The sequence below is a fragment of the Thalassophryne amazonica genome, chromosome 14 (genome assembly GCF_902500255.1).
Source record: "Thalassophryne amazonica chromosome 14, fThaAma1.1, whole genome shotgun sequence".
Classification (NCBI taxonomy): Eukaryota; Metazoa; Chordata; class Actinopteri; order Batrachoidiformes; family Batrachoididae; genus Thalassophryne; species Thalassophryne amazonica.
The window spans coordinates 1833329-1852267 of NC_047116.1; the positions used below are offsets into that span (position 1 = coordinate 1833329).

An 18939-nucleotide genomic window follows, 5' to 3' on the forward strand; every position below is an offset into this window, starting at 1 on the left:
AAGCTACCTTGGTCCGCACCGACTACAGGGGCCTGGCTAGCTGTAGAATTTTCCACGGTGCGGAGCCGAGTCTCCAATTCGCCCAGCCTGGCCTCCAAAGCTACGAATAAGCTGCACTTATTACAAGTACCGTTACTGCTAAAGGAGGCCGAGGAATAACTAAACATTTCACACCCAGAGCAGAAAAGTACGGGAGAGACAGGAGAAGCCGCCATGCTAAATCGGCTAAGAGCTAGTAGCTACGCAACCTAGCGGACCCCCAAAAACACACAAAGTGAACAATGTGTAAATAATTTAAAGGTGATTCAGCAGAAGGAGTGCCCCAATCAAGGCACCAAACAGGCCATGAAGCAGCGCAGTCAACGCACGACAACGGTGCTAAAATAAAATAAAAATCAACTAAACACGCTGTGGAGCAGCACAGATAACGCACGACAACAGTGCTAAAAGAGAAAAAATTAAAAAAATAAAAATACAATTAAAAAAAAATAAATAAATAAATAAAAACGAAAGCGTTAGCAAGCTAGTTAGCTTGCCAACGCTGATGAAAGTTAGCTGATAAAAGTGCTCCGTCGCGATGTTTTGACCGTTAGAGGTCTTCCTTAGGCGTTGGAGCACAGTAAAAAAGTTAAAAAAAAAAAGTAAAAAAGTCTTGAAAAAGACTGTTAATTCAAGTCCAAAGCAGCAGGTAGCAGTCTCTGTGTAAACAGTCCCAACAGAGAGCCAAAATTCTGATGCCAACACGTAAACCAACACGTATCTGAACACGTATCAACTTCCTCTGTTCCTCTTATTATTAGAAAGCATTGCTTAAATTTTCATTGTTATGCAGATGATACCCAGCTTTATCTATCCATGAAGCCAGAGGACACACACCAATTAGTTAAACTTCAGGATTGTCTTTCAGACATAAAGACATGGATGTCCTCTAATTTCCTGCTTTTAAACTCAGATAAAACTGAAGTTATTGTACTTGGCCCCACAAATCTTAGAAACATGGTGTCTAACCAGATCCTTACTCTGGATGGCATTACCCTGACCTCCAGTAATGCTGTGAGAAATCTTGGAGTCATTTTTGATCAGGATATGTCATTCAATGCGCATATTAAGCAAATATGTAGGACTGCTTTTTTACATTTGTGCAATATCTCTAAAATTAGAAAGGTCTTGTCTCAGAGTGATGCTGAAAAGCTAATTCATGCATTTATTTCCTCTAGGCTGGACTATTGTAATTCATTATTATCAGGTTGTCCTAAAAGTTCCCTGAAAAGCCTTCAGTTAATTCAAAATGCTGCAGCTAGAGTACTGACGGGGACTAGAAGGAGAGAGCATATCTCACCCATATTGGCGTCTCTTCATTGGCTTCCTGTTAATTCTAGAATAGAATTTAAAATTCTTCTTCTTACTTATAAGGTTTTGAATAATCAGGTCCCATCTTATCTTAGGGACCTCATAGTACCATATCACCCCAATAGAGCTCTTCGCTCTCAGACTGCAGGCTTACTTGTAGTTCCTAGGGTTTGTAAGAGTAGAATGGGAGGCAGAGCCTTCAGCTTTCAGGCTCCTCTCCTGTGGAACCAGCTCCCAATTCAGATCAGGGAGACAGACACCCTCTCTACTTTTAAGATTATGCTTAAAACTTTCCTTTTTGCTAAAGCTTATAGTTAGGGCTGGATCAGGTGACCCTGAACCATCCCTTAGTTATGCTGCTATAGACTTAGACTGCTGGGGGGTTCCCATAATGCACTGAGTGTTTATTTCTTTTTTGCTCTGTATGCACCACTCTGCATTTAATCATTAGTGATTGATCTCTGCTCTCTTCCACAGCATGTCTTTTTCCTGATTCTCTCCCCTCAGCCCCAACCAGTCCCAGCAGAAGACTGCCCCTCCCTGAGCCTGGTTCTGCTGGAGGTTTCTTCCTGTTAAAATGGAGTTTTTCCTTCCCACTGTCGTCAAGTGCTTGCTCACAGGGGGTCGTTTTGACTGTTGGGGTTTTTCTGTAATTATTGTATAGCTTTTGCCTTACAATATAAAGCGCCTTGGGGCAACTGTTTGTTGTGATTTGGCGCTGTATAAATAAAATTGATTTGATTTGATCAGCAGAGTCGTCAAGGGAGCCATCAGGAGAGGGTCCGTCCCATCATTAGGAGGGACAGCTGCCCTGTCATTAGGAGGGTGCTAACTAGAGCACAATAGGTGCTAATTAGAGCTGTTGTTTAGTCACTAGCCTATAGCAGTCTGTGTCTGGGTAGGAGGCGTCTGGTTAGGTTTAAAACTCCAGCTTTTGTGACTTATTCTTCTCTACAAGTGTCAAGACAGAAGTCAGACCACCAGAGCATGAATTTTAGCTGAGGAAGCTTCTGCGATTTGAAGCGAAAGGTCCTCACGTCAAGCAACCCAGTCCAGTCGAAGATTCAAGCTTCTCTACTGTTGAAACCACCTGGACAACTGAGAGCCTACACAGAAACATCAGACTGTACAATGTACCAGAAGAAAAAGAGTGAAACTCGATGATAACTTTTATTGAGACGCTTCTCCGAGAAAAGCTGGATTTTCCCCCGACCACTGAACTACACATTGAAAGAGCACACAGAGCGCTGACCACGAAACCCGCTGCTACAGACAGACCTCGATCGATTGTAATTAAATTTCACGGATATAAAGCAAAATAAGTCGTCCTTCGCAGAGCCTGGGTAAAAGAAGGAAATTCGCCTGGACGACCAGAGAATATACTTTGATCACGACTACCCTTCAGCCGTCCTGAATAAGAGGAAGGAATACAATGAGGTGAAACGAATGTTAAAAGTGAGGAAAATTCGCTTCCAGACACCTTATCCTGCCAAACTGCGGGTCTTCTATGAGGATGGGACACGACTCTACCACACGATCAGCAAAGCCACAAGTGACATGGAGTCCAGGGGTCTCCCGGTCAAAGCTGTCCCCCCACCAGAAGATCCACTTGAGAAACTGAACCTGAACCCCTGGCACACAGCGAGAGGAGGGCGAGTGGCACACACCGGAGGTTCACCACGGAGCACCGGCATCAGAGAAAAGCTGCAGATCTTCAGACGACAAACTTCTACTTAAAATAGTTAAAATGATTGAAAGGAAAAGAAAGAAAGACAGAAAAAAAAAAAATCTGAAACATTCGGTTCTACCCAGCTCAAATTTTAAAACAAAACTGATCAAGAGCAAAGGCAGCGATAAATAATAGTATATTATTAACCTGGAGAAAGACTATACTCTCCTCAATAGGAGTAGATAGACAGGTCTCAGACATGTCCCCCCCAATCTCCTCAAAATAAATAGATACTAAAATCAGTCGGAGGCTGACAACAACCATCTAAAGGCAATGGACGTTTTATGGCTTAAACCCCCAGGGAGGGCCCTCTACCTGCAGGTGTTTAAAGAGGCTTCCCCTCCAAAGCCAGAGATACTCTGGCTATTTAAGGGATCACTCAACAAATTCCCTTTTTTTGAAGCTAATGTTTTGTATTTGTTCAGCTTGTTCAATGTTAATAGCTGCTTTAGTTATGTATTCACTTGCGTGCTCTTCAATATTTCACCAGAGGGAAGACCTGTAGCATATAGTTATGATACTTTGACCTCACATAAAAAAGGAAATGGGTAATCAAAAACTGAAATTTGTTTCCTTCAATGTGAATGGAATATTAAATGCAGTGAAATGTAGTAAGATACTGTCAAATGAAAAAAGAGAAGGCACAAATTGTGTATCTACAAGAAACGCACTTAAATGATGCAGAACATGAGAAATTAAGAAAAACGGGCTTCTCAAACCTTTTCTTTTCATCATATAAAGCTAAGCACAAAAGAGGTGTTGCTATTCTACTTTCCAACAAACTGGCCTTTCAACAGACCTATGTTCAGAAAGATAAAGAAGGCAGATTTATCTTGGTTAGAGGTATACTAGAAGGGACAGATGTCACTCTACTGAATATATACGCCCCCCCGGAAGTAATTTTTTGTTCTACAAAAAAAATCTTTGATAGGATAGTGAGTCAGTCAGATGGAGTTTTAATATGCGGGGGAGACTTAAACCTACATCTGCAACCAAAGCTAGATGTATCAAACCCCTCATATGCCTCTAAAGCAATAAGTAAGAAATTTAAAGAATTGATGAATGAAATAGGACTAATTGACATATGGAAAGAAATGTTCCCCTCTGCTAGACAATACACACACTATTCCACCGCCCATTCAGTATACACCAGAATTGATTACTTCATCATATTAGCCCAAGACAAGTCAAGGATTGTAGACTCAGAAATGGGCACAATGGACCTAAGTGATCATGCCCCAATATACCTTACCCTCAATCTGGAAAGTTGCAGGAGGAATACAACATGGCGGTTTAACTCCAGCCTCCTCAATGACCCACTATTCAAGAAGCAAATGACAAATGAAATTCAAATGTACATAAAGGAAAACTCTAATGGAGAAACCTCACCACTTACGATATGGGATGCAGCAAAGGCTGTTCTATGGGGCAAGATCGTGGCTATGTCCTCGCTCAAAAAGAAATTATGCCAAGAAAAACTGGTTGATCAAAAAAAACAAAACAAAACAATTGGAAAGCTACCATGCACTAAATCAAGATTCACATACACTGCAAAAAATAAAAAAAAAGTTAAAAATGAAATAAATCTAATCTGTACACAGGAAATTGCTCTTTACTAGACAAAGATTTTATGAAAATGGTCCTAAATTCACAAAATTACTGGCTTGGAAACTAAAAAAGCAATATGCAAACAATATGATATATAAAATTCGACACCCACAAAAAAATAGCATTGAAAGCAAACAAGAACAGATCGAAGCAGCCTTTGAATCATTCTACAAGCGGCTTTATTCTAGAACATCAGAGACTCAAGGACATCAGATTGACTCATTTCTAGAAACTCTAGACCTACCAGTTATGACAGAGGAACAAAACAAAACTCTAAGTACAAAAATAACCCCAAAAGAACTACTAGACACAATAAACAGATTAAAAAGCAATAAATCACCAGGTAGTGATGGGTTTACAACCGAATGTTACAAGACATTTAAGGTAGAACTTATGCCTATATTGCTAACAGCATGTAACTGGGCACTGAGAAAAGCAGAGACCCCACCGTCTTGGAAAGAGGCCATTATTACCCTCATACATAAAGAGGGAAAAGACAAACTTGAGTGCAGACCAGTTTCGATACTCAGTGTTGATTACCACATATACACATCGATAATGGCCCAAAGAATGGAAAAAATGCTGCCCACCCTAATTCACAATGATCAGACAGGTTTTATACACGCACGACTCACACAAGACAACATAGGACTCACCCTGCACATTATGGACCACATTAAACAACATAAGATAAAGGTCTTAATCCTAAGTCTAGATGCAGAAAAAGCCTTTGATTCTGTCAGCTGGCAATACCTCTTTAAGGTCCTAATTAAATTTGGCTTTAATGAAATAATGGTAAACAGCATCAAAGCTATTTATAACAATCCTAAAGCAAGAATCAAAATAAACGGCTACCTATCCAAACCACTCACCTTAGAGAGAGGAGTGAGGCAGGGATGTGCCTGGTCTCCACTCCTTTTCGCCCTATTCCTAGAACCGCTAGCCCAACACATTAGACAGAATGTTAAAATCAAGGGTATTTATATCAACAAAATTGAACATAAAATAGCATGTTATGAAGATGATGTCCTCCTGTATCTCAAAAACCCTGAGACATCCTTGCCGGAGGTTATGACTTTTTTTAAAGAACTTAGGTTCTATGTCAGGGTATAAACTAAATGTCAATAAAACTGAAACTCTAACATATAACTTCAGACCATGTGAAAAATTAAAAGAAAAATATCCTCTAAGATGGAAAACAGAATCCTTTAAATACCTGGGAGTAAACCTGCCTAAATATTTGACAAAACTCAAACCTCTGCTTTGTAAGATTAAGGAGGCTCTTAGGAGCAAGAATTGAAACAGTAAAAACTAATATATTACCGAGGTTCCTTTACCTATTTCAAATGCTACCAATCTTAATTATGAGAAAACAAACTGGAGAATGGGATAAAATAATATCAAGATTTATATGGCAAGGGAAGAAACCCAGAATACAATATAAAACGTTACAGCTACCTAAACAGAAGGGGGGATGGGGGCCTACCATGCTTGGAAAAATATTATGTCTCAGCACAGATGAGAGCGTTACTCTGTTGGTGCAACCCCTCCTACAAGGCACAATGGAAAGATATTGAATGCAGTTTGATACCTGACTTACACATACAGGCCGTACTACCGGATAAAAATTTACAACAATACATAGATGGACTCGAAAATCCATGGGTGAACTCCACTCTCAAAACTTGGAAATCATTAATTACAAAATATAAACTGAATGAGGAGGTTAGAAGTTTCTTAAGTTGGTGTGCCTTTGATTCGGATTTTATACCAAACAAATTTGATGATAGATTCAAAGCTTGGACTGAAAAAGGCATCACATCAATGTGCAGCATTATACAGAAGGATACTTTTATGAGTTTCCAAAGTCTAAAGGATCATTTTTCACTACAAAGTCAAGATTTCTATAGATACCTCCAATTGCGACATTACTATAGTCAAAAAATAAAAACAGGGATGATAGAGAGGCCAGTAAACCATTTGTTCAATTATTTATTGATGCATACAAATCGAACAGAGAGAGGGATTATCTCCTGACTATGAGTCTACAGAATCTAGAAACTAATTCAACAAAATATATACAAGTTAAATGGGAAAGGGAAGGAAACATAACAATAACAGATAAAGAATGGGAAGATATTTGTACATTTCAATGGAAAACTACAAAATGTCATGCATGGAAGGAATTCTGTTGGAAAAATATAACCCAATACTTCATCACCCCAGTCATGAAGGTGCACCAAAACAATAGTAATGCTCTCTGCTGGTGAAGCTGTGGATGTCAGACTGCAAATCATTATCATGTTTTTTGGGATTGTCCAAAAATACAAAATTATTGGAAAGACATACATAATGCAATACAGGAAGTCCTCAATACATGGATACCATTTGACTTCAAAACCATGTACTTAGGACTTATCCCACCAAGACTGATGGCTAAAGATAAGTATCTGATAGGGGTGTTGCTGGCAGCAGGGAAAAAGGCTTTAACTAAGAGATGGAGGCTGCAAACTGGACCTACAATAATTGGATAGTTGTGACAATGGAAATATACATTTTGGAAAAGGTCACTTTTTCTTTGAATTTAAAGATGGACATATTTATGAAAAACTGGAAAAGATGGGTGCATTTTATTAGACCTCGAAGACCAGACTTTGTCAAGATAGTGAACTAAGGGAACGGCAACCTCTCATCTACTACACAGGGGTTTTTTTTTTTGTTTGTTTGTTTTTTTGTCCCCCCCCGCCCCAAGTCTTCAACAGTATCTCAATCACTAACACAACTGAATGAAACTAAAATACTGCAGATACTCCTCAAAAAGTATTTTATGTGTTTTTGACTGTTTTATAACCCTTCTGGATGTAAAAAGCTCAGCTGTACATGTCCTGTTCTCCTCCCACCCCTTTCCTCCATTCACCCTCTTTTACGCTGTCAAAATAAAAGGAAATGGACCAGCCATACCGCTGCTACAAACCTTTGGAACAAGAAATTCCATTGCAGCTACAGGAAACTCAGATCGGTATAACATAACAGTTAAAAAAATGTGGTTGTATTTGTGTCTGGATGCACTGTAACATGTATTTCCAAATAAAAAGATAATTTCAAAAAAAAAAAATGCGGCAAGTCTGCTTCTTAACCCCTCTCAAAGCCATTAAAAGATGTCAGTCGTGAGCCACGTTTGTGCAGATTAAAGTCACTAACTGGGACTCTTGTCTTGTTGGAATCAAGAAACGAGAATTGTCCTCTGTTCCGTTGGCACAGCTCCAAACGAGTCAAGTTAGAGTCCGGTCAGAATTAATAACTTTCTAAGCAAATCACGGTTTAAATTAAATGACACCTCTTTCCAAACATTGGAACATAGACAACAAACTACAACAGACTAAAATGGTTTTTCCTCCTAAAATGAGACGTCCTGTGTTCTTTATGAATTACATTGATGCTGACGTGCAGCCGGCTGAGCTCAGCTTAGAGGTACGGAGTGACATTCATGCCATTAATGTCTGAAAGGAAATGCTTTTGACAAAAACTACAGATTTTGTTCATTTCTGTTTATGTCCAGAGATCAAGGATCCAGTGACCAATTTCATATTTATTTACACCCCAATTCCACTGAAGTTGGGATGTTGTATAAAATGTAAATAAAAACAGAATACAATGATTTTCAAATCCTCTTCAACCTATAGTCAATTGAATACACCACAAAGACAAGATATTTAATGTTCAAACTGATAAACTTTATTGTTTTTGTGCAAATATTTGCTCATTTTGAAATGGATGCCTACAACACGTTTCAAAAAAGCTGGGACAGTGGTATGTTTCCCACTGTGTTACATCACCTTTCCTTCTAACAACACTCAATAAGCGTTTTTTTGAAATGTGTTGCAGGCATCCATTTCAAAATGAGCAAATATTTGCACAAAAACAATAAAGTTTATCAGTTTGAACATTAAATATATTGTCTTTGTGGTGTATTCAATTGAATATTGGTTGAAGAGGATTTGAAAATCATTGTATTCTGTTTTTATTTACATTTTACACAACATCCCAACTTCAGTGGAATTGGGGTTGTAGTTTAAGACTCAATAAAATGTTGAGATAAAAAACCTGTAAAGCCTACTTTTAGTACACAGAAAATTCACTGGAGGTATTAATTAGGGAATCAAAGAATTGGATCAATAACTGGAATTGATAGCGGCATTGATATCAATAAATTCTTATCAATACCCATCTCTCCCTACACAATACTTTGCTGCTCTGAATGCTCCTGGTGTTGCTGTTGTTGATTGGTGGCGGTGTTGTTGCTGTTTGATACGTTTGTTGGTGTTGATTGGTGGCTGTTGGTGTTGTTTGATAGTGTTGTTGTTGGTTGTTGTTTGGTGGTTTTGTTGGTGTTGTGTTGGTGTTGTTTGATAGTGTTGTTGGTTATTTGGTGTTTTTTGTTGGTGTTGTAGTTGATGGTGTTTGGTGGTTTTTGTTGGTGGTGTGTTGGTGGTTGTTGGTGTTTGATAGTGTTGTTGGTTATTTGGTGGTTTTTGTTGGTGTTGTTTGATAGTGGTGTTGTAGTTGATGGTGTTTGGTGGTTTTTGTTGATGTGTTCGTGGTTGTTGTTTGATAGTGATGTTGGTGTTGTAGTTGATGGTGTTTGGTGGTTTTTGTTGGTGGTGTGTTCGTGGTTGTTGTTGTTTGATAGTGATGTTGGTGTTGTAGTTGATGGTGTTTGGTGGTTTTTGTTGGTGGTGTGTTCGTGGTTGTTGTTGTTTGATAGTGATGTTGGTGTTGTAGTTGATGGTGTTTGGTGGTTTTTGTTGGTGGTGTGTTCGTGGTTGTTGGTGTTGTTTGATAGTGTTGTTGTTGGTTGTTGTTTGGTGTTTTTTATTGGTGTTGTGTTGGCGGTTTTTGTTGTTTAATAGTGTTGTTTTTTGTTGGTGATTGGTTGTTTTTGTTGGTGTTGTGTTGGTGGTTGTTGGTGTTGTTTGATAGTGTTGTTGGTTATTTGGTGTTTTCTGTTGTTTGATAGTGGTGTTGCTGTTGGTGTTGTTTTTTGATGGTATTGTTTGGTGGTTTTTGTTGGTGTTGATTGGTGGTTTTTGTTGGTGTTAGTGTTGTTGCTGTTGGTCTTGTAGTTGATAGTTCAAGTTTGTTTATTTGAATATGTGTATAGTACACAAGACAAGACAAAACAGAATCATTACTACATAAAGGAAGTACACATTCAAAAAGGAATGGGAAGAAGTATAGACTTACTGGTCCCATCCCTTTACTCTGAACGTATAATACAGCTTATATCATCATTCAGCTCCTTGGTTACAGTGTTGTTCCCACTTCTGCAATTTATATATTTCAGAAGTTCCAAGCTACAATTTATGCTCACTTATAACATTTCTTGTGCTTTCACAGTTTCAGTCAACTTTTCTATAATTTACACATAAGAAACTCCAACATTCATTTGCATCATTTAATAAGACAAGTGCAACATGGTTTGTTCTATTGCTCAACTCTTGAAAATGTATTAGTTCTAAATTGCTTCACTGTATCGTGACAGAATCACCTCTTTCAACTTCTTTTTAAACTTTCTAATGTCTGCACACCCTCTCAGCTCTTCACTAATTGAGTTCCAGAGCTTCACACCACAGACCGACACAAAAACTCTTTCTGGTTGATGGCGTTAATTGGTGGTTTTTGTTGGTGGTGTGTTCGTGGTTGTTGGTGTTGTTTGATAGTGTTGTTGTTTGGTGGTTGTTGTTGGTGTTGTTGTTTGACTGTTGTTGCTGTTGTTGGTGTTGTAGTTTGATGGTGTTGTGTTGGTGGTTGTTGGTGTTTGATGGTATTGTTTGGTGGTTTTTGTTGGTGTTGTGTTGGTGGTTGTGGGTGTTGTTTTGATGGTATTGTTTGGTGGTTTTTGTTGGTGTTGTTTGGTGGTTGTTGGTGTTTGATGGTATTGTTTGGTGTTTTTTGTTGGTGTTGTTTTGATGGTATTGTTTGGTGTTGGTGTTGTTTGATGGTATTGTTTGGTGTTTTTTGTTGGTGTTGTGTTGTTGTTTGATGGTATTGTTTGGTGGTTTTTGTTGTGGTTGTTGGTGTTGTTGTTTGATGGTATTGTTTGGTGGTTTTTGTTGGTGGTTGTTGGTGTTGTTGTTTGATGGTATTGTTTGGTGGTTTTTGTTGGTGGTTGTTGGTGTTGTTGTTTGATGGTATTGTTTGGTGGTTTTTGTTGGTGGTTGTTGGTGTTGTTGTTTGATGGTATTGTTTGGTTTTTGTTGGTGTTGTGGTTGTTGGTGGTGTTGTTTGATGGTATTGTTTGGTGGTTTTTGTTGTGGTTGTTGGTGTTGTTTTTTGATGGTATTGTTTGGTGGTTTTTGTTGTGGTTGTTGGTGTTTTTTGATGGTATTGTTTGGTGGTTTTTGTTGTGGTTGTTGGTGTTGTTTGATGGTATTGTTTGGTGGTTTTTGTTGTGGTTGTTGGTGTTGTTTGATGGTATTGTTTGGTTTTTGTTGTTGTGTTGTGGTTGTTGGTGTTGTTTGATGGTATTGTTTGGTGGTTTTTGTTGTGGTTGTTGGTGTTGTTTGATGGTATTGTTTGGTGGTTTTTGTTGGTGGTTGTTGGTGTTGTTTGGTGGTTTTTGTTGGTGGTTGTTGGTGTTGTTTGGTGGTTTTGTTTGTTTTTTGTTGGTGGTTGTTGGTATTGTTTGGTGGTATTGTTTGGTTTTTGTTGGTGTTGTGTTGTGGTTGTTGGTGTTGTTGTTTGATGGTATTGTTTGGTGGTTTTGTTGTGGTTGTTGGTGTTGTTTGATGGTATTGTTTGGTGGTTTTTGTTGTGGTTGTTGGTGTTGTTTGTTGGTATTGTTTGGTGGTTTTTGTTGGTGGTTGTTGGTGGTTGTTGTTTGATGGTATTGTTTGGTGGTTTTTGTTGGTGGTTGTTGGTGTTGTTGTTTGATGGTATTGTTTGGTGGTTTTTGTTGGTGGTTGTTGGTGTTGTTGTTTGATGGTATTGTTTGGTGGTTTTGTTGGTGGTTGTTGGTGTTGTTGTTTGATGGTATTGTTTGGTGGTTTTTGTTGGTGGTGTGTTGTGGTTGTTGTTGTTGTTTGATGGTATTGTTTGGTGGTTTTTGTTGGTGTTGTGTTGGTGGTTGTGGGTGTTTGATGGTATTGTTTGGTGGTTTTTGTTGGTGGTGTTTGATGGTATTGTTTGGTGTTTTTTGTTGGTGGTGTTTGATGGTATTGTTTGGTGTTTTTTGTTGGTGTTGTGGTTGTTGGTGTTGTTGTTTGATGGTATTGTTTGGTGTTTTTTGTTGGTGTTGTGGTTGTTGGTGTTGTTGTTTGATGGTATTGTTTGGTGGTTTTTGGTGTTGTGTTGTGGTTGTTGGTGTTGTTGTTTGATGGTATTGTTTGGTGGTTTTTGTTGGTGGTTGGTGTTGATTGATGGTTTTTCTTGGTGTTATGTTGTGTTTTTTTTGGTGGTTGTTTGACAGTGTTGTTGATGTTGGTTGTTGTAGCTTGATGGTGTTGATTGGTGGTTTTTGTTGTTGTGTTGGTGGGTGTTGGTGTTGTTTGATAGTGTTGGTTATTTGGTGGTTTTTGATAGTGTTGGTGGTGGTTTTTGATGATGTTGTTTGATAGTGTTGTTGCTGTTGTAGTTTGATGGTGGTGTTGTTGGTTAGTGGTTTTTGTTGGGTGTTAATGGCTGAAACCCTAACCCGAATAATTCAGTTGCAAAAAAAATATTTGAGGGAAATTCTTTGCCTTGAGGTTTTGTTTAACTCTGTAATGTATATGCCAGGCCTGTATGTGGCGCTGTAACCCTCCCACAAAAAACAAAGACAATACAGCGTCCGTGTAACTGATGTAGCAGCTGATGCTAAAATTTTACAAGCAGCACACTGAGTAAAACAAAGCCTTTTAAGAACCAGAGGGTCCACGCTGATCATCTGAAACAGACTTATTGCACATTTACAGTGAAGCAGTGTGTTTGGATTTTTTTAATTATAAGGCAATACTAAAATACCCTCAGCCATATGAGCATTGTCTTCTTTATGATTTATGAAGTTTAATTGGTATCCCAGTGCAACAAACCTGTGTGTGTGTGTGTGTGTGTGTGCGTGCGTGCGTGCGTGCGTGCATGTGTATACACACACACACACACGTATTAGAGCTGGGCAATTTTAAACATGATTAATTGCATGATTTCCATGATTAATTGGTTCTTCTTTATGATGCGTCATGAGGGAATGTCATACGTGCCGTCATTTGTTGGGATTCTCAGAATGTCTAACCCCGACGTACTCCACAACACTAATTGGCCTGCAGCCTGTAGCAGTCCATTTTGCTGTCACATTTGCGAGCTTCTCTTGCCTTTGTTTATCTATTGTTCTCCCACACGCTGCATCTAATGTAGTCTGCTGAAGCCTCATTCCACAGTTTGTTTCGTTGAATGATTTGCTGGTATCAGCTGTGTGTGCTGCATTTAGGTGATATTTAAGACTCAAAGTACTCAAAGACTATGCAGTCTGGAAGCACTTTAAAATGAAAATGGCCATGTAAAAGGTCCATGCCCTTCTCCATGTTTGTTGGTTTATCTGCCAGTTCTTTTCTTTTCCTGTGTCAGGGACTCATCACATCAGTTCCTGTGAGCGCAGCAGCTGTCTGCGACAAACTAAGCCTGTGAGCAACAGACTTAGAATAAAAAACAAACAAAACAACTGCGTTAATGTGTGATTAAAAGAAATTGTCAGCGTTAATTAATGAATGCGTTAACGCGATAATAATGCATTAACTTGCCAGCTCTAACGTGTATATATATATAATATATATATATGTATATGTGTATGTATATATGTGTATTATATGTGTGTGTGTGTATATATAAACATACACACTGCCTTGCCAAAGTGGTATTTCACGCATTTTAATTTGTTTATGGCATTTCAAATACAAAAAAAGTAAATCAGGCTTCTCAATATAAAATTTCTAAAATTATCTTCCTTATGGCCCAGTCACACTTAACGAAGGGCAATGAAGCCCCAACAAAACAAGAAATCTGGACTTTTGTTGACTTTTGTTGGCATCGTTTAACTTTCATTTAACTCAGCTTCGTTCCTGCAGCTGGCGGTTCGTCAGGATTTTTAAACTGTTGAAAAATTTGAACAAATGGCTGTCAGGTTTGTTTTGCAGGAATGGCTGGAGACGAATGCAGGACTTGACACAGTAACTCAGGTTCAAAGAGACGTTTACTGAATTAATCAGTGGGGGTTGGTACACAGAGAGGCAGTCCAAAAACAGCAAACAGATCAAAATCATCAGGCGAGTAGCGTGGTCGAGATAAACACGTAGGTGGTCAAAACACACGTGGCAGCAGGACTTGAACAATACTAAGGAACGGAGCTAGAAACAGTGGCACAAGGCGCAACGATCAGGCAAATTATCAGTGCAACCAGTGAAGCTTAAATACACCAAGTAGTGAGCTACAGATTGGGAACACCTGTGGAAAGAACCAGAACAGGGTGTGGCCTAGACAGAGTGTGATGCCCCCCACCAAGCACCAAGCGAGACAGACAAGAGAAATAGGGACAGAGAAGCCCAAGCAGGAAACACCCAAGAGAAGTCACAAATACAGCACAAACCAACATTCCCCCAAATCAGACCATTCTAACAATGCAGGAACTACACAGAAAAGAAACAGAACCCCAACCTAGGCATGGCCGAAAACCAGATGACACACAGTACGTGACAGTGGCAATGAAAACCTCAATTTGTCCGTATTTCGTTTTGCTGTTGTTCTTGATGTTTTTTTATTGTTTGTGACGTTAGCGTTTAGTTTGACTTCGTTCAACCAGCTGAATGTTTTTCACACAGTACAGAAGCCATTTTTGAGCACTGCTGCTGCTACGTTCATGTACCGTCGAAAATTACAGAGCCTGTTTGCGTGGTTTTTATGCCCTGCGCGGCGTTTGCACCGCGAGGCAGGGCATATAGCATCCAGGTTGTCTGTCCGTCCATCTGTCCGGCCGCAACGTAGCTCGGCACCTTTTGCTCACAGAAACTTCATATTTGGTGGGTATTTGCTTTGGAGGAGTACGTCGCATGGGTTCGAAGGCCAGTGACCTTGACCCACTTTTAAAAAATTACCAATAGTTACATTTGTTCGAAGGTGACCAACTTTTTATGGTCGTTGGCCACATCCTCTAAATAAATATAATGTCAATCTCCAATTTTTCTACTGTGTATCTCAGTTCACATCAAACAGATGAGGGTTCAACTAAATACCTACCCCACACATGTACATATTACTGCACTTTAAATGGAAAATAGTACTGCGCGTGGGGCATTTCGTGACAAATGTCTACTTTTTATCTGGGTGGGGGGGTCAGGTTCACTGGGCTCAGGCACCTTATATAGGGAAGAATTAATCTTTTGTGTGGCTACAATTAATTATTTTGCCACAAGCAACTGCTGAATATGAAACAACAAAAAGTAGTGTAATTTCCAACGGTACTTGAACGCAGTGTCAGCTCCTGCATACGCTTATTATTTTTTTTTATTAAATATAACAATATGAGTGTAGGAATGAAAATCCAGCACTTATGTACATGTGGCAACAGGTAGATGATTCAGATGATTATATAAAGAGCTGTTCTGAAATAACCGCACATGGGGAGTCGATACGCGGCATTCACACGGACTGATCAGTTTACTGCTCTGATATATTCAGTCATCTTTACACTTATATTTATTCCCCCTTTTGACAGTATTCTAATATAAATCGATATATATAGCTTAGTAACGTAATGCAGTGACCACGGCACACCAGAGTTTTTTTTTTTTTTTTTTAATTGAAGCAAGACTGAGCGCGCAGTGTGTCGACAGACAGTGAGGATTCTGATGATGAAGGAGATGATCCCTCTTTTGTTCTGGACAAGGAACCAGTGCAGGTGGATCCACCAACGTTTCATTTAAAGCGTCAAGATCAACGTTAGCTTTGGTTTTGTTTAGTTCTTCTTTCATCCTTTTTGGCTTCTTCTTCACAGGCTGTTCATTGATAAAGCACCTTCGTCCACCTTTTCTCAACAAATTGTGACTTTTATTTTACTTTTTTTTCCCTTCATTCAGCAATCATCGTGTGCTGTGTGACTGGGCCATAAGATTGAAACTCAAAGTAAATCTCTACAAATTGATATAAATTAATTTAAAATCTAAAAGCCAAGATGATGGGTTGTGTAAGTAATCAACCCCTTTGGTATAATACCTGTAAATAATCAGTTTTATTGCCAGTTTTCTTCAGACAAGTCAGGGGATGGATACATGAACATTTCCAAGTCACTGAATATGTCTTGAACTTTACTGTCTTCAGTTATGAAGAAATACAAACTGTGACACTCTGTGGTAAATCTGTGCAGAGTAGACAGTGGAGTAGACATCCCGGGTGGGATCATCACGACGTCAGGCGTGCATAGAACAAAGAACGGCATCCTGGTGGGATCCTCACGACGTCAGGCGTGCATAGAACAACAGCGTCCGGGTGGGATCGTCACGACGTCAGGCGTGCATAGAACAAAGAACGGCATCCTGGTGGGATCGTCACGACGTCAAAGAACAGCGTCCGGGTGGGATCGTCACGACGTCAGGTGTGCATAGAACAAAGAACAGCGTCCGGGTGGGATCGTGGGTGGTGTTGAACTAGGAACCTTCTGTGTTGGAAGCAAGGGACCTGAGCACTTGGCCACCATGCTGCCCCTCAGTTTCTCCAAATGTGGATGGAAGTTTAAAATTCTGACTGCACTAGTTTGGGGCCTCTGGGTCTTGTTTGCCTGGTTGAAAATCCGGACGGCTCCTCTTGATGGGGTAGCGCTTTGAGGGAAAGGTGAATTATGGTGGTTATCTTCTGTTTCTGATAGTTTTAAATCTGTGTGATTCTTTTAACTTAACACAAATAGTTAACAGTTTAACACCTTAAATGTCCAAAGAAATATTCTCTTCTTGATTCTGGCAGCACGGTGGCTTAGTGGTTAGCACTGGTGCCTCACAGCAAGAAGGTCGTGGGATCGCTTCCCAGCCTTTCTGGGTGGAGTTTGCATGTTCTCCCTGTGTCTGCGTGAGTTTCCCCATGTTTCCTCCCACCATCAAAAACATGCTTATTTAGGGTCTGCTTCTTTCTCTGCCCCTGAGCAAGGCAGCGTCTCCACATCAGGAGTTGGTCCCCAGGCGCCGGACTGTGGCTGCTCACTGCCCCAAGTGGTTGGATTGTGCCTGACTGTAATTAGGACGGTTAAATGCAGAGGACAAGTTTCGTTGTGTGTATAAAGGCTCTCTTCTATGAAGAACTAGTAGTACCACAAACTCCACTGAGCTTCAGACATGAGTGTGTAGAATGAGCACATCGGGCACGTATGTGTCCCACCTACCTGATCCATGTGGTTACTATGAAAATTCAGTAAGGTATATCTTATATATTATATTCCAGTGCTAAGGTGGAACTATGCCAGTATACAAAGGCATATCTAAATATCTAAAAAGGAAGAGTAAAATAGAGTAGAAAAGAGTAGAGTAGAGCCACTTAGGTGCCTGGTCTTGAGAACCAGGGATGGTAGGTTGAAAGCTTTTTTATCCCATGGGAACTCTCTCTACACACCCAAACAGCTCAATAAAAAAAGGTATATATAATATAATAAGTAATAAGACATAAGAAGGATAAGACATCACAGGAGAAGATTATCAAAGACAAAGGAACCAACTATTTTGTAAGCTACGATGAACATTGCTAAGGCCTGCTAGATAAGCTAACGTTAGCTGTCAGGTATAACTAATTGTACAGCAGCCCAAAAGCTAAGCAAAAGCTTGTGTAGAAAAGGAGGTCTTAAGTTGGCTTTTAAAAGTGACAACAGAGTCCAGTGAGCGCAGAGAGAGCGGGAGACCATTCCAAAGCCTGGGAGCAACAGCCTGGAAGGATCGCTCTCTGGTTGCAGAACGGGTGCGAGGAACCATCAACAAATTTTGGTCCACAGACCTCAACACCCTGGCAGGGGCATAAGGCTGGATGAGGTCACAGATATAGGGAGGTGCCTGGCCATGTAGAGCTCTAAAGGATAAAACCAAAATTTTAAAATTGATCCTGAAGGACACTGGCAGCCAATGAAGCTCCTTTAAAATTGGGGAAATATGAGTCCTCCTGTTAGCTTGTGTCAGAATTCTCGCTGCAGAGTTCTGTACTAACTGCAGTGACATGACCGCTTCATCAGATGACTGGATGTCTTTGGTCCCAGGTCTCTGTGGAGGATCCTGGGTCCCACTGGAATGACTTTGTGTCAGATTAGTGAGACTCAGATGAGGAGGATCACTGACACTGAGGGAACATCAGATCCCACGTTTAGTCCATGTGGTGTGTTTCTCTGGACGTGATCCAGCACACAGGAGTCTCTGTGTTCAGGACCCTGGAGACTGGAGAAGGTCAAGGACACACCCACGTGTCACTGGCTGTAGCAGATAGATGGTTACTGTGGAGATGGACCAGTTGTTGTAATGTAATGTAAATGTTCAATGCAACCTATGTGAGGCTGATACGTCGTCTCAACTTATTTCATCTCTCTCTTGTCCAGGTTTTGGAGTCTATCAGAATGAGTGAGGAGACAACAACTTCATCCAGCAGGATCTTTGTTAAGATCCTGTTCCAGGAGCTCTGTGCCTACATGGGTCTACCCAAACTCAATCAGCGACTCAAAGACACGTACGACTTTTATGCCACCTTCACTCAGTTACCATTGATTCAGGATTTACTTAGTGGGTCCAGCAGAACCCTTCCAGCCAGCCACAGATCTCTGGTGCTCTGGAAACACATTCTGACTTGGATATGAACCATGAGGAACACGTGTTGTCCATGTGGAGATACATTACCACCCAATCTTCATCCTGAAATCCTCATTGTGCCTTTTAGAGACTCGCAGCCAAATCAGTCACGGTGCTTTAAATCAGGGGTGGGCAACTTGTTCCAGAAAGGGCCAAGAGGGGGCAGGTTTTCTTTGCAGCCACTGATTCCACCAGGTTATTTCACTCATTAACTGATTCCATCTGCTCAAAGTGATGCTAATCACCTGCTGGAGTCAGTGGCTGCAAAGAAAACCTGCCCCCTCTTGGCCCTTTCTGGAACAAGTTGCCAACCCCTGATTTAAGTTGTTCCAGGACTTTATTTCTCATAATATGGTCCTAAAACACTCGAGACCAGATTGTTAGCGTCTGTCTGGATTTGAATCACTCTGTTTTATAACA

General features: G+C 40.1%; 1 protein-coding gene across 1 annotated transcript in view; it reads left to right on the forward strand.

Moving 5' to 3' along the window:
• Positions 1 to 18939, forward strand: part of cwc22 (CWC22 spliceosome associated protein homolog) — a 119155-nt gene that overhangs the window by 80590 nt on the left and 19626 nt on the right. The window contains exon 16 of the mRNA XM_034186117.1: positions 18273 to 18400. Coding sequence (XP_034042008.1) covers positions 18273 to 18400 — 128 coding nt within the window. The remainder of the gene's footprint in view (positions 1 to 18272; positions 18401 to 18939) is intronic.